The sequence below is a fragment of the Dermacentor andersoni genome, chromosome 1 (genome assembly GCF_023375885.2).
Source record: "Dermacentor andersoni chromosome 1, qqDerAnde1_hic_scaffold, whole genome shotgun sequence".
Classification (NCBI taxonomy): Eukaryota; Metazoa; Arthropoda; class Arachnida; order Ixodida; family Ixodidae; genus Dermacentor; species Dermacentor andersoni.
The window spans coordinates 95,110,641-95,125,412 of record NC_092814.1 but is presented as its reverse complement, the minus strand read 5'-3'; the positions used below and the strand labels follow the sequence as shown (position 1 = coordinate 95,125,412).

General features: G+C 42.9%; 1 protein-coding gene across 1 annotated transcript in view; it reads left to right on the top strand.

The window, feature by feature from the left end:
- Positions 1-1,632: 1,632 nt before the first annotated feature.
- The window catches only part of LOC126545812 (pseudouridylate synthase RPUSD2-like), a 55,394-nt gene continuing 42,254 nt past the window's right edge, over positions 1,633-14,772 (top strand). Inside the window, exons 1-4 of the mRNA XM_050193819.3 lie at positions 1,633-2,027; positions 2,373-2,451; positions 2,537-2,658; positions 7,921-8,021. Coding sequence (XP_050049776.1) covers positions 1,845-2,027; positions 2,373-2,451; positions 2,537-2,658; positions 7,921-8,021 — 485 coding nt within the window. The 5' untranslated portion in view covers positions 1,633-1,844. The remainder of the gene's footprint in view (positions 2,028-2,372; positions 2,452-2,536; positions 2,659-7,920; positions 8,022-14,772) is intronic.

The following is a 14,772-nucleotide window of genomic DNA, read 5'->3' as shown; positions in this document are numbered from 1 at the left end:
AGATGACGATAATCGTTGTGGGACAAATATATACCCCAAAGGGTGCAACCTTTTTAAGAGTGTAGGCAAAGTTAACCCTTTGGGGTGTATCTCTGCCACACAACAATAGTCGTCATCTGCCTTGCTTGCGTTTCCTTTCTTGAAAACGCCGTGCCCGCTACTTTCCTATCGGGAATGCTATGTCATGCTGATAACGCGCATGCCGTTCGTTACTGAAAATAACCGGGCTCGCCGCGTTAAAGAAAGGAACTGCGGACAAGACAGATGACGATTATTGTTGTGTGGCAATTAAAAGGCTGTAATTTTGCTTATGAATGTGGAACTCAGCAAGGAAATTTAGCTTTAAGAGGCTCAAGGACTGATATAGCTAAAGGACCCTTCAGCGAAATTTTAGTTTAGTCTGGAAGTTAAGTTTCATCTCATCCGGCACTCTTAAACAAATGTACATCCTTTGGGTCGTATCTTGCCATCCAACAGAAATCGTCATCTGTCTTGCTTACGTTTCCTTTCTTGAAAAGTTGCGCTCGCTACTTTCCTGTCGAGAATGCTCTGTCGTGCTGATAACGCGAGTGAAGTTCGTGAAATGGAAGTACCGGGCTCGCAGCGTTAAGGGAAATGCGGACAGGACAGATGACGATTATCGTTGTGTGGCAAGATATGACCCAAAGGGTGTAATTTTGCTTAAGAGTGAGGGAGAGCACTTGTGCACTCTAAAAGCGGTGGCACCCCTTGGGGTGTATATTTGTCACACACGGTATACACACTCTAAGAAACGTTTACACCCTTTGGAGTGCCCCTTGTGCCACACAACGATAATCGTCATCTGCCTTGATGCGTTTCCTTTCTTGAAAACGCCGCGCCCGCTACTTTCCTGTCGGCAATGCTATCATGCTGATAACGCGCATGTCATTCGTTACTTGAAAGTACCGGGCTCGCAGCGTTAAAGAAAGGAAACGCATCAAGGCAGATGACGATTACACTCTAAGAAAAGTTTACACCCTTTGGAGTACCCCTTCTGCCACACAGCAATAATCGTCATTTGCCTTGATGCGTTTCCTTTCTTTAACGCTGCGAGCCCGCTACTTTCCAGTAAATTAACGAACGGCATGCGCGTTATGATAGCATTCCCGACAGGAAAGAAAACGCATCAAGGCAGATGACGATTATCGTTGTGTGGCAGAAGGGGCACTCCAAAGGGCGTAGAGTGTAAGAGTGTATCACCCTCAGTCAAACAGTTTCCTGTCGGGAATGCTATGCCATGCTGATAACGCGCATGCCGTTCGTTACTGGAAAGTACCGGGCTCGCCGCGTTAAAGAAAGGAAATACGGACAAGACAGATGACGATTATCGTTGTGTGGCAAATATACACCCCAAAGGGTGCAACTGTTTTTGGAGTGCACGGACGCTCGATCGAAACTGAAACCATATAGAAATACATTCAACGTATCCCCGTGGCACTCTGTGCTTCATTATGGGCGAATTTTTCTTCTCCTTTGCGGTTATTGTTTTTTCTTGTGTTTTGTGTATCTATTGCCTTCGGTTATGCCGAAACTTTGTGAATTGAGCGACAATGCTCGCGGAGCGACCCATCGAGACCACTCATAATGATGATGATGATAGCAATGATAGAACCCGCGTATGGTACCCCGCATGGAGCCGGCCAGCCGACGCTGCATATAGGGTCCCAGTTGGTTCTTTATTTTAAGGGGTCCTCTAGTATCATGACTGTGTGGTGGACGGACGTACGCAAGTCGCGGTAGTTGTAACTTGCCGTGTAGCTTTTAGATTGCGCAAGGACACCTTAGCACTGCCGTTGTTCGCAGTTGCAAAGGCTACGAACTCCATGCTAGTTATCGCTGTACTGCGGACCATTTTCTCGAGAGTATATAATATTAGGAACTTTGTTTCTGCAGTCATGAACTCTGCACTGAATGAGTCTCCTCGCGACATAGTAGAGGAGAGTGATGCTGGTTGCGGAGTGAAGAGAAAAGCCGAAGAACCTGTCACTGGTTTGGACATAAAGAAGGCAAGCCCGCAGATCTTGAGTTCGGAACCTCGTGTTATAACCGTGCATGCTGACAGCTGCCAGTAGTCGATGGCCATTTCAGTTGACGTTTACGCGCGCCTGCGTGTAGCGTGCATCAATATTTGTTGTTGTTGCATCAATATTTGATCGTTGTGCATGTTTTCCTTCTATTTTTCTTTCTTGTCAGAAACTGGTACGTAAACCAAAATCCGCAAAGTTCCAAACTGCTGTACTCTCGTAGATGGCTTTGAATGGAAGAAAAACGTGCAGTCCTCATTTAAAATAATCACTGCCAGAACGTGCAAGGCGGTTTGCATTTGTGAATATTGTGATTTGTGCTTTTAGATTAGGCAAGGGCAAAAAGAGCTGCGGCCCGGCTTTGGCAGCGACAGATTCGACGAGACAGAATACTACTTTCAGCATGGTAAGTAACAGTATTAACTTAGTTCCCTACGCTGTGACGCATATGTGATGCATTTATGTAACGCTTTTCACTGGCGTCTTTCTAGGTCTGCGGAAAGTGTACCCTTACTATTTCACCTACACTACATTCTGCAAGGGACGCTGGGTAGGACATCTTCTTGTCGATGTGTTTACCAGGGAGTTCAGAGCTCATTCAAGAGAAGTCTATGTAAGTAGTTGCGACTGCTCGACAACCAAATGTGTAGAAAACAATTTGGGATTCGTGATACTGTACAATTTATTATGGTGCATTATATATCGTGTTATTGAAACCTGACCATCAGAGGCTTTTTAGTGCTACAAAATTTTAAAATGAAACTCAGTGATTTTAGAAGAAAGAAGCTCAAGTTTCATTCCACTGACAGTCAGTGTATACAGGAATCGGGAATCCATCTTTGGTATTGCACTGCTAAGAGATGTTCATTGCTGCTTTTACAGCGCTAAATTGTGGGTACAGCGCTCTTGTGGGTTCTCTTAGCTTGAAAGTGGTATGAATTTTTCCTCTGCCTTACTCATGTTTGCTAATGCAGCTGTACAGGTGCATGTACAGGAATCAAAAGTATTCATTCTGTTCTGACATGTGTAAGTGACATTTACTGGTACCTCTTATGCTTGAGGTAGCATTGTGGAATGTGAAGTTCAAAACAGTTGTGAGCAAAAGCTTGGGCACGATATACACAGCGAAAAAGTTCTTCAAAATTTAAGCAAGCCCAGATTAGTTGTGCAATGTGAATGTGCAACAAATGCAATGCACAGTCACAATTCCACGTTTGATGGCTGTGTATGAAGTAGCATTTCGTTTTTGCTGATGCCATGGTCTCCAGGCATTTGCTCCTGAGGGTATATGTAGCAGCGCATGCTGAGTAAGGTTGCTTCAGACCCACAGTTTCCTCTAAATATAGTCGCTTGAATCTGGAGTAACATCCAATAAGGCTTCAACCAAGGCTAGTTGGTACGACATCGTTAATTTTACTGTGCTAGAATTTCACAGAAGCAAAATGAAAAGTACAAGGACGAATGTGTGCAATATGAGCGCACATGTTTGTCCGTGTCCTTTTCATTGTTGCTTGTGTGAAATTCCAGCACACTAAAGTGATCAATCAGGAGAACATTTTGGACATGACAATAGACTGGAGCTGTGTAGCACCATACTGCAATATAATGTCCTACATTTGTCGAAGGGACAAGTCTAAAAGGAGCACTGACAATGGAATTTTTTGTCCTGCTCCTTTGCTTTTTTAGATAGCACTTGGCTTCATGATTACAGTATCATGCCCGAATTCCTCACTCCAGGGGGGTTGGTGGCTCATCAAAGTGTGCAGAGAATGTGATAGGGGGGCCTCTGGATCCACGAGTGATAGCGCAACGAATAATTACATGGTTATGTGCAATGCGGCTCGTGAAAAAGGAGACTCATCACATCACTGAAAGTGGAGGTGTTGGTCATGTGGTATCATAAACAACTTGAGAGCTTGCCAGTCAGCCTGCTGTGATGCTTGAAGGCCATACAGTGACCATGTCACCGAAAGCTGCCAACTTTTCCATCCAATTGTGTGCTTTTCAAAGAAATGCAGATGGAAATTCTCTCCCCTCTTGTCCTATGGAGTGCTAAATAGACTTTGCTTTCGAGAGCATGGCCGTGGTGTGTTTGTGTGGTGTGTTTGTGTGTATACGCGTCAGTGATATCGGGTACCACGAGACCATGACAACTGGTGACGTGATCAAGTCTCCTTTTTCACATCCAAAGCAATATTGCTTATGATGCGCATTTTGAACAGGTCTCATTAAAAGGCAACATAATTATTTGTTGCACACTCATGTAGTTGAAGCTCTATAGCGTAATTACTGGGTTGATGGCTATCCAAGAAGGCACTAAAAATGAGACTAAAATTTTCTGCACTCTTAAAAAACATTGCACCCTTTGGGGCATATCTTGTCCCACAACAATAGTCATCTGCCTTGCTTGCGTTTCCTTTCTCGCAAACTCTGAGCTCACTACTTTCCTCTTGAGAATGTTTTGTCACACTGGTAACGCACATGCCGTTCGTGACCTGGAAGTACCGGGCGCAGTATTAAAGAAAGGAAATGCAGGCAAGATAGGTGATGACTATTGTTGTGGGACAAAATAAGCCCCTAAGGGTGCAAACTTTTTTTAAGAGTGTCAGTACTCCTATAACTCATATTTACAACAAGCTTTTAATAATGAAACATTTCAATGCTTAACATTGCACTGCAAAGAGACATTCATTGCTGCATTTACATCTCTAAATTGAACCCTTGTCTGTTATCTTAGCTTGAAAGCGGTATGAATTCTTTCTCTGCCTTACTCTTGTTGGCTAATGCAGGCTGAACCCTATACTGCACATTCATTGTTCTTATGCAGTCTCTCATGTTTCATCTGAGAGCCACTAACTGGAACTGAAAAAACAGTGTTTCTTTTTGTCTTCCTTCTTTCTGCTCAAAATCATAACTTTATCTGCAAAGCAAAAGTACTTGTGAAATATTCAGAACAAGGATATTGACCATCTGTAGTGGAGCATATCATGCATGCAAAGATGAACATGTGCTGTGCTGGTTTTTGCAGCCTCTTTACTATGTGTCTGGCATGATTTTTCATGAGTGGTGGCTAGCAGGGTCGCTACAGGGACATTGTCCTCTCCGCTTGCTGATTGGGATGCATCTTGCTAACACATGGTGCATTTTTTGTGCACAAGACACTCTGTCTGGTCTGCTGCCATGACAGCTTGCTTCATATATAGTGATGTCCCCTGTGATTAAAAATATCTTGCCACACCATAAACAATACTGGCCTCATGCTCATTTGCGGTGGCCCTTTTGGTTGTAGGACTCTCTCAGAAGAAAGGGGCAAGTGGGGGAAAAAAGGAGTGCATTGGATGCATGGAAATGCCAGGAAGTGGCAAACTTGTGGTTGGCATCTTCCCTGGAGGGCGAAGACAGATTAAAGACACATTTGACATATGGTGTTTCATTTGTCATAATTCATTATTCTGACAAACTAGTCCCTATAGGTACTTTCACTAAGGCATACAGTTAAAACCACAGTAAATAGTACTACTGGCAATTGCTGAAGCTGCAGCTGAGGGGATACAGTACCACTCTGCATTGGTATCAGTCATATGTTTCTGTTTGCTTTATTTGTTATATTATGTGACTTTTACAACTAAGTGACCTTTATAATGAATGGTTTTGGACGCCTCAAGCACTTTGTTATAAAGGCGTTTAACTGTATATCTAACAGAGAATATGGGCTGATCCCAGAGGCAGTGCAGTCAAACACAGCATATCAAAGCACTCGCGTTCGCAGGGAAAGAATGTGAGAAAGTGGTTCGTGAAACATGCACCCGACATTTCGAAGAGCGGCTTTGGCACAAAGGAAGCATGCATACAGTTGTGGCATAATGGTTACAGCATTGGGTTTCTGTGCTGGGAGTCAGAGGCTCGAGCCCATCATTGGTCACGCATTTATGTATAGCATTATAGGCAGACTTCACCCGCTTTGGACGTTTATAACAGAAAACTCTAGGTAAATTGAGCATACGCAAATGCATTACAGTGTGCACGAAATCGCAAGTTTGTAAGAAATACAAAGTATTGATTAATCAGAGTGCGCAAGGTCACCTGTGACGCATGCAGGCACAACTGTTGAGATGCGACAATCTAAGTATGCTATCACATACTTAGAGAGTGACGCGAAGTTTTGGCCTAGTTTTTTTTGTCAAGGTGGTCCTCATGGCTTATGGTATCAGAATTGTTTATTTATTTGGAATATTGCACTTTCTTTGTGTGTGTGTGCATGAATATGTCCGAATATGTGTTTCATGCCAAATTGTCTTTTATACTGTGGTCATTGCCAGTGGCACTCATCTGACAGTGCCTACACTCCATGAGAGCAGCATTCCGGGCAAATTGGTAATCCATTACTCAAATGATACTTCGCAACAAAAAACGACACAGACGTAAGAGAAGACGACACACCAAGCGCAAACTTTCAACTAAGTTTATTGCACCACTGAATCGATTTTATACATGTGAAGCAGTGTAGACTGCGCATGCGCTTAGCATTTTCATGTAAGCGCATGCGCAGTCTACATTGCTTCACATGTATAAAATCGATTCACGATAAAATCATGGTCAGGCTTCCCTGTAATTAATTGACATAGGTAAACCTACTCCTTCACAGACTCTAGAGGCTGGCTGGTGATTGTGAATTCTTGTTCCCTTGCCTAGCTACTCATCGTTATCTTTGTCTTCTGCAGGTTCATCTTCAACCCCACTCTTACACTCTCTCTGTTAAGGTCCTCAATTATTTGTTGTAACTCGTCTCCTGTCCTATTGAACAGGACAATGTCATCAGCAAACCGAAGATTGCCGAGATATTCGCCGTTGATCCTTAGTCCTAAGCCTTGCCAGTTTAATAGCTTAAATACTTCATCCAAGCACGCAGTCCTTCATCCAATAGCATTGGAGAGATTGTGTCTCTTTGTCTGACCCCTTTCTTTATAGGTATTTTCCTACTATTCTTGTGTAGAATTGAGATAGCTGTATAATCTCTGTAGATATTTTCCAAGGTATTTATGTAAGTGGCCTGTGCTCCTTGATTACGTAATGCCTCTATGACTGCTGGTATCTCTACTGAATCAAATACCTTTTCATAATCTATGAAAGCCATATAGAGAGGCTGATTGTACTCTGCGGATTTCTCGATTACGTGATAAATGACATGGATGTTATCCATTGTAGAGTATGCCTTCCTCAAGCTAGCCTGTTCACTTGGTTGACTAAAGTCCAGTGTTGCCCTTATTCTATTGAAGATTATCTTGGTGAATATTTTGTATAATATTGGAAGTAACCTAATGGGCATATAACTTTTATATTCTTTAACATCTCCCTTTTTGTGGATTAGTATAATGTTTGCATTCTTCCAGTTCTCTGGGACCCTTGAAGTCAATAGACACTTCATATAAAGAGCCGCCAGTTTTCCAAGCATTATGTCTCCGCCATCTTTGATTAAATTGACTGTTACTCCATCTTCTCCTGCTGCTCTTCCTCGTTTCATGTCTTGCAAGGCCCTTCTGACCTTATTGCTAGTTATAGGAGGAGTTTCTGCAACCTGTTCATTACTGCTTCGAATGGAAGTATCATGGCTCTTCTGGGTACTGTATAAGAAGAAATAGCTGAGGAAATTTGTGTTGGTGCTTTTCTAATGTCAATGGAACTGCTATTGGCAAAAACTATAATTGTAAGAATTAGTGGTAACCTTAAACATACATCACTATGTATGAGTTTGGGATGTGTCTTGCCAATGTTTTGTCACAATGTATCTACTCAACTGAACTATTTGTTTGGAGTCCTGTGTATGTTCTTCCATGGTGAGCATGATTTTTTTTTGTTTTTTTTATTTGTGTTCCAGGAAAGTGCTATAAAAGCTGGCCTTGTAACAGTGAACAATAAGGTTGTAGGCACAGACTATCGTCTCAAAGACAATGACCTTCTGGCCAACACTTTGCACAGGTAAGCATGGTAATTTAAATTGTACTTAAATTATGTGAAGTGCAAAAGTATTTTTGATTATCAAGTGCAAAGTGTGCTTGATGTGTTTTAAGGTGATTGCCCAGCCATTTTACTAACGAAAACAAACGGTCTTGGGAGAAAGTAGGTGCCCACTTTTACTCTTTAAGCAGCAGCAGCAGCAATAAGATGAGCACTTAGTTAATCCTCAATTAATTATCAAAACCATCACTTTCAGATAATCCTGCTTTGATGCCAGAACTCACTGGGCAGAGCACACATTAACAATTGCTGCTTCCCTGTTTACTAGAAGATCAGAGGGGTGTCTGCATGTGCGAGCTTTCGCTTGGGACTAACTCATGGTGACGAACAATTGCCCAGTGGGCTATTGCAGTGATGGAAATTTGCGGCAATTGCGCTAAACTGTGTCGTGAAGGAAATGCTGCTACATGCTGCAGCAAATTGTCGTTTATCGCAGGTATTGGACTACGCCTGCACCGACACGCACCTGCTCTGAATAACCTAGCAGGCAAAGAAAAAAAAAAAAGAAAGTTTGTGGTGAAAACCAATTTTGTTGCTTTTTATGAAGACGTTGAATAAGCGATGCAAAACGTGCAAACTTGGTATACTGTAGTCATATGCAACTTCAATGCAAAAGTGGGGTGAAAAGCAGGCGGGTGAACAGGTAATTGGCAACTACGGTGTCGATTCTAGAAGCGCTAGAGGTGAGATGCTGGTAGAATTTGGAGAAACGAATAAGCTGAGAATAATGAACACTTTCTTCAGGAAACGTAGCAACAGAAAATGGTCCTGGAAAAGCCTTAATGGTGAAACAAGAAATGAAATTGAGTTTATACTTTCTGCCGATCCCAGTATAGTGCAGGATGTAGAAGTGATGGGTAGGGTAAAGTGCAGTGATTATAGGTTAGTGTGGGCTAGGATTCACCTCAATTTAAAGAGAGAAAGAGTAAACTTGGTAAAGAAGAAGCAGGCCAACCTAGATGCAGTAAGAGTAAAAGCAGGCAAATTCAGGCTGGTACTTGCGAACAAATATGCAGCCTTAGAACAGAGAAATGATGATGAGATAGAGCTAATGAATGAAACCATAACTAGGCTGGCTTCAGAAGCAGCAATTGAAGTGGAAATCAAGGCACCAAGGCAACCAGTAGGCAAGCTCTAACAAGTAACAAAGGACCTAATAAAGAAACGACAATGAATGGAAGTGTCCAACTCATAAGATAAGATAGAATTCGCAGAACTGTCAAAACTGATCAACAAGGCAAGAATAAGTGATATTCGAAATTATAACGTGAGAAAGACTAAAGAAACCGTAAAAAATGGACGCAGCCTGAAATCAGTGAGAAGGAAACTCGCCATAGGACAAGCCAAGCTGTATGCACTGAAAGATAAGCAGGGTATTCATTTATTTAAAAAAAAATTTTTATGTCATCAGCAATCTCGAAGTTGTAGTAAAAGCAGCAGAAGGATTCTATACTGACCTGTACCGTACCCAGAGCAGCCATGATACCTCCATTCGAAGTATTAATGAACAGGTTACAGAGGCTCCTTCTATATCTAGTGATGAGGTGAGAAGGGCCTTGCAAGACATGAAATGAGGAAGAGCAGCAGGAGAAGATGGAATAACAGTCGATTTTATGAAAGATGGAGGAGACATAATGCTTGGACAACTGGTGGATCCCTATATGAACTGTCTATTGACTGCAAGGGTCCCAGAAAACTGGAAGAATGCAAACATTATACTAATCCACAAAAAGGGAGATGTTAAAGAATTGAAAAGTTATATGCCCATTAGGTTACTTCCAATATTATATAAAATATTCACCAAGATAATCTCCAATAGAATAAAGGCAACACTGGACCAACACCAAGGGAACAGAGAGGTTTCAGGAAGGGATACTGTACAGTGGATCACATTGATGTCATTAATCAATTAATCGAGAAATACGCAGAGTACAATTAGCCTCTCTATATGGCTTTCATAGATTACGAGAAGGCATTTGATTCAGAGATACCAGCAGTCATAGAGTTATTACGTAATCAAGGAGCACAGGCCGTTTACGTAAATATCTTTTGAAAATATCTACAGAGATTACACAGCTATCTTAATTCTACACAAGAATAGTAGGGAGATACCTATAAAGAAAGGGGTCATACAAAGAGACACAATCTCTCCAATGCTATTCACTGCGTGCTTGGAAGAAGTATTCAGGCTTTTAAACTGGGAAGACTTAGGAGTAAGGATCAACAGCGAATGTCTCGGCAACCTTCGGTTTGCACATGAGATTGTCCTGCTCAGCAACACTGGGGATGAGTTACAACAAATTATTGAGGACCCTAAGAGAGAGAGTATTAAGCCTGTTTTACATGCAAGCGAAGGCGGAGCGGCTGAGCGGCACCGCGGCACATAGACGCAGCTTCGTTTCACATGCTTCGTTGTGGCACGACGTGTGCCGCTGTGATCCAGAGTCTTGCTTGTGAAAAGCGCCTGTGAGCCGTTTCAGCAGTCTTCGAGAGCTGCGCCTTGCTCCACATTTCCATGTTTTGGCACATTTGAGCTGCGGGCTTGAACGGAGCATTAAGCTGGTGTTCCATGTTCATGCCTGTAAACCTTGTAAAAAGATAAAAACACCGTGTATCGAACGGTGAATACAACTTTTTTTGTTCACATTTACGTCTCTCTAAGCTGTTTACAGGCGACCGCTTAAAAGTCTTAAAAATTAAAAAGGGCGTAAAACTTAGCCGCATGGAAGGAAATTAATGGGTTGCTTCGTATTTCCGCGATCTGGCCTTGAAGCATGTGCACATCGGCCAACAGCTCTTGCTTTCGAATACCACGAGGCGTTTGGGCGCCATCTCGGCCACCCGATCCAAGAGGCCTATGGGCGGCTTTCAAAGAAGCTGGCGTCTCTTTTCACCCCTAGGCATTCGAGTACAAAGTCGGCGGCCTTTGTACAGCTCGGGGTACTTCACCTTTTAACTGACCAACCAAACTATGAACACGCTAGCTCAGAGTTGTAAAAAAAAAAAAAAAAAAAAAAAAAAAAAAAAAAAAAAAAAAAAAAAAGGCACCTACATGTGCTGCAAACAAAACGTATGGACTGTCGTTTCATCGCGTCTGTACGGACCCATATGTGGTCACCATCGGGAGAAAAAAGAGGCAAAAAGAAAACAGTACGTGGGGACAATTTGTCTCCAAAGAATGGAACTTGAAAACGACAGCTGTAAACAAGTAGCAATTTTGAGGCACCAATGGACATGGCCAATTCCAGCTGCGCCAAATTTACTTTATGGAAATATGCATCACTTGCAACGACGAGTACCTTCGGCTTCAGTCCATAATTTCTTCTCAAAGAACCCTCCTCTTTGTTGCGAAAATCCTTCATTTTAGCATCCCAAACAAGTGGACACTGCACAACTTGAGTGATGAACAGCTCGTTGAAAACCGCGTGAGGCATTGCAAACTGGTAGCGAACATTGTCTGATACAAATGTTGTTTGCTAGAACCGTCTGCTCGAGCGGGCGAGTTCCCCGGTACCCCGCGCCGCCCGCGCTTCGACCACGCCCCTGCGACGTCATCTTACGTCATTGTTCAAGGCGCTCCACCACTGGTTGCCGCTCTCGCCGCTTGCAAATTTTTCCAAATGTTGCTATCGTGGCCACAGCGGCACATGCCGCTCGGAAAACTGGTATTGCGAAAGGAGGCTTGCGCACGCAACGGGCGCTGCGCCGTTTCTGGCCCAAAATCGCTTGCATGTGAAACAGGCTTAAGAGTGGGGTTCAAAATTAATATGTAGAAGACAAAGATAATGATCAATAGCCAATAGGGAAACAAGAGTTAGGGAAACAAGAGTTATGGATCGCCAGTCAGCCTCTGGAGTCTGTGAAGAAGTACTTTACCTAGGTCGATAACTCAAAGGGGGCCCTGATCATGAGAAGGAAACTTATAGAAGAATAAAAATGGGCTGGAGTGCATTTGGCAGACATTTTCAGAACTTGACTTGAAGCTTACCATTATCATTAAAAGGAAAGGTGTACAATCAGTGCATTCTACTGGTGGTGACATATGGGGCAGAAACTTTGAGACCGACAAAGAAGCTCGAAAACAAGTTAAGGACCATGCAAAGGGCAATGGAGCGAAGAATGTTAGGCATAACGTTAAGCGACAGGAAGAGAGCGGTGTGGATCAGAGAGTAAACAGGGATAGCCGATATTCTAATTTACATTAAGAGAAAGAAATGGAGCAGGGCAGGTTACGTAATGTGGAGGTTAGATAACTGGTGGACCATTAGGGCTGCAGAATAGGTGCCAAGAAAAGGGAAGTGCAGTCGAGCACGGCAGAAGACTAGGTGGGGTGATGAAATTAAGAAATTTGCAGGCGCTAGCTATAATCGGTTGGCGCAGGACAGGGGTAATTGGAGATCACAGGGTGGGGCCTTCGTGCCTCAGTGGACATAAAATAGGCTGATGAAGACAATGCCACCAGTATGAAGAAAACACCTAGTTTTCCTCTGTGTTGTGCTTTGTTGAAATAATCTCTAGTTAATATAATGCGATGGTCGTGGCCGCAGGGGCACTTCGCCTTCGCCCATCCGTGGCCTGTCACGCACCCTGATGTGCATCATGTGTTGTCACGAAGTGGGCGTCGCACACAGTTTTCTTAGTTTGGAGCTTTGCTCCTAGGCCGTTCCATCTAGTAAGCACACAGGCATATATTAGTTGAGTTAGCAGTAGTTCTAAGCGAAATACTTGATACCTCACGCTGTGAGTAGCATGCGCTTTAAGCGCATGAGCTTATCCAAGTGCATTATTATGAATGGGCAAGAATACGGCACTCGCACCATATCATTAATAAATTGGGCAGCTGTACATATTTGACTTGTGGTCACAAGTTTAGAAGATGAAACAGATAACGAAGCCAAGGACAGCTTGAGGGGAATTAACTTTTTATTGAAATGAAGAATTAACTGTGAATTTGTGATTAAATATCTTCCTCTACATTATTAAAAAATGGAGCAGCAAGTTACAGAAAAAAACATGCATCTTACTATAATACATAATGGGTGCGGTTTTTCAGAACTAATTCATACAGCATTTTCTTTTTATTAAATGCACACAGAGCTTCCTCTTTGCACCAGAGCAGTAAGTTACTGCTCGAAAGCATTGTTTCTGGGCTTCAAACAGCAAACATTTCTGTTCCAAAAACACGTATTTCTGCTTCGAACTGCGATTTCTCCTGCTCCTAAAGCTGCTTAACACTTTCCTGTCCGCGGGAAAATAAGCAGTTCGCGGGTGGTCTAGTAAAAAATTTTTTTGTGGCTGCACCAAATGTTAGGTATTGCAATGTATAGTATCAATGTGTAACAAAAGGAATGTGCTTTCTAATGGTATTATTTGCAAGCAAACCTTTATTACCAGTTCTTCGGTAAAAATTACTTAATAAAAAATTTGTAACAACAATGTCAAAACTCCGCAAACACGTCGATGCTGCTTTGCACCAAGACAACATAAAAAAATTCGAAATATACATATTGAAGAAAAAGGCCGTATACAACATTCCTGCAAATATAAACTTTCTATCTGTACCAGTTATTTTTTTTACAAAGGAAAGTGTTATCCCTAGTGGCTATCTTGCCACCGCACAAAGCAGTTGCGTAATGTGGTGAAGCACAAGTTTGCGGAGCACGTCTCGCAGAAAACGTTCGTTTTTTGTTCAACCTTTCGTTCTTGATAACATAATTCAGTTCCTGTATCTTTGTAGCTTCTGCGGCTTGTGCTGTTAATCTTTAGGGGCACTTGTAGCGGGAACAGCAGGAGGAGCCTTGGGGTCTGGATGTTGTTGCTCATCAAGTCCTATGAGCTGCTTCACCAGCTCTAGCCTGAAAGTGAACTGATTGAAGTGCGAACCTCTTGACAATTCAGGCACTTTCACGCTGTCGGTGCTCATCAAATAGAATAAAGCTGTTTACAACAGCAATGTCTATACTGTGGAAAAACAGCGTTTTCCACCAGCGCACGCACTTCATCAGAATATTGTATGTCTCAATTAGCTGGTCCGATTTATCGACGCTGAGCATGCCCACATTGTACTTGTCAATGAGCATCGACCTTTTCACGGATACTTCTTCCCACTTATCGTTCACTTTCCTTCTGCGCTTCGCAAGTACGAAATTGTTGGCTGTGTGGGCTGTCGACATCATGTGGACAACACGCTTGTCCTTCCATTGCAAGTATAGAACGTCCTGATCCCGTAGCCACCAAACATCTCCTCTCTTTGCTTTTTTATCCCATTGAGTGTCCTTCAGCTCGGTTGGAAAGCCCCGACGATCCTTGCGCGTTGGGCCACAAGCAAGCGTCTTGCGCTCCAACAAGTGTACAAACAAGGATGTCGACGTGTAAAAACTGCCTTAATAAATTATGTAGCCTTGATCCAGGTAGTCCTCTGCCAGGTGAATCACAACATTTAATGCCAGCCCCCGTGCACTTGGTGCTTCACACTTTCCCATGTATACACTGAACAGTGTAACCAGATTTGGAGTTCGCCAAAACCCACAATTTATATCCCCATTCGATAACTTTGTCCCGCATGTACTGTCTAATTCCGGATCTGCCTTTGGACTTTACCATCCTCTCGTCAACGGAGAGGCTCCGATCAGGTTGAAAAAAATTGAGCTGATGAGGCGTTGATGTGCTTCACCAGCGAAGCTACGTGATGCAGCTTGCCATGGGATGCGGC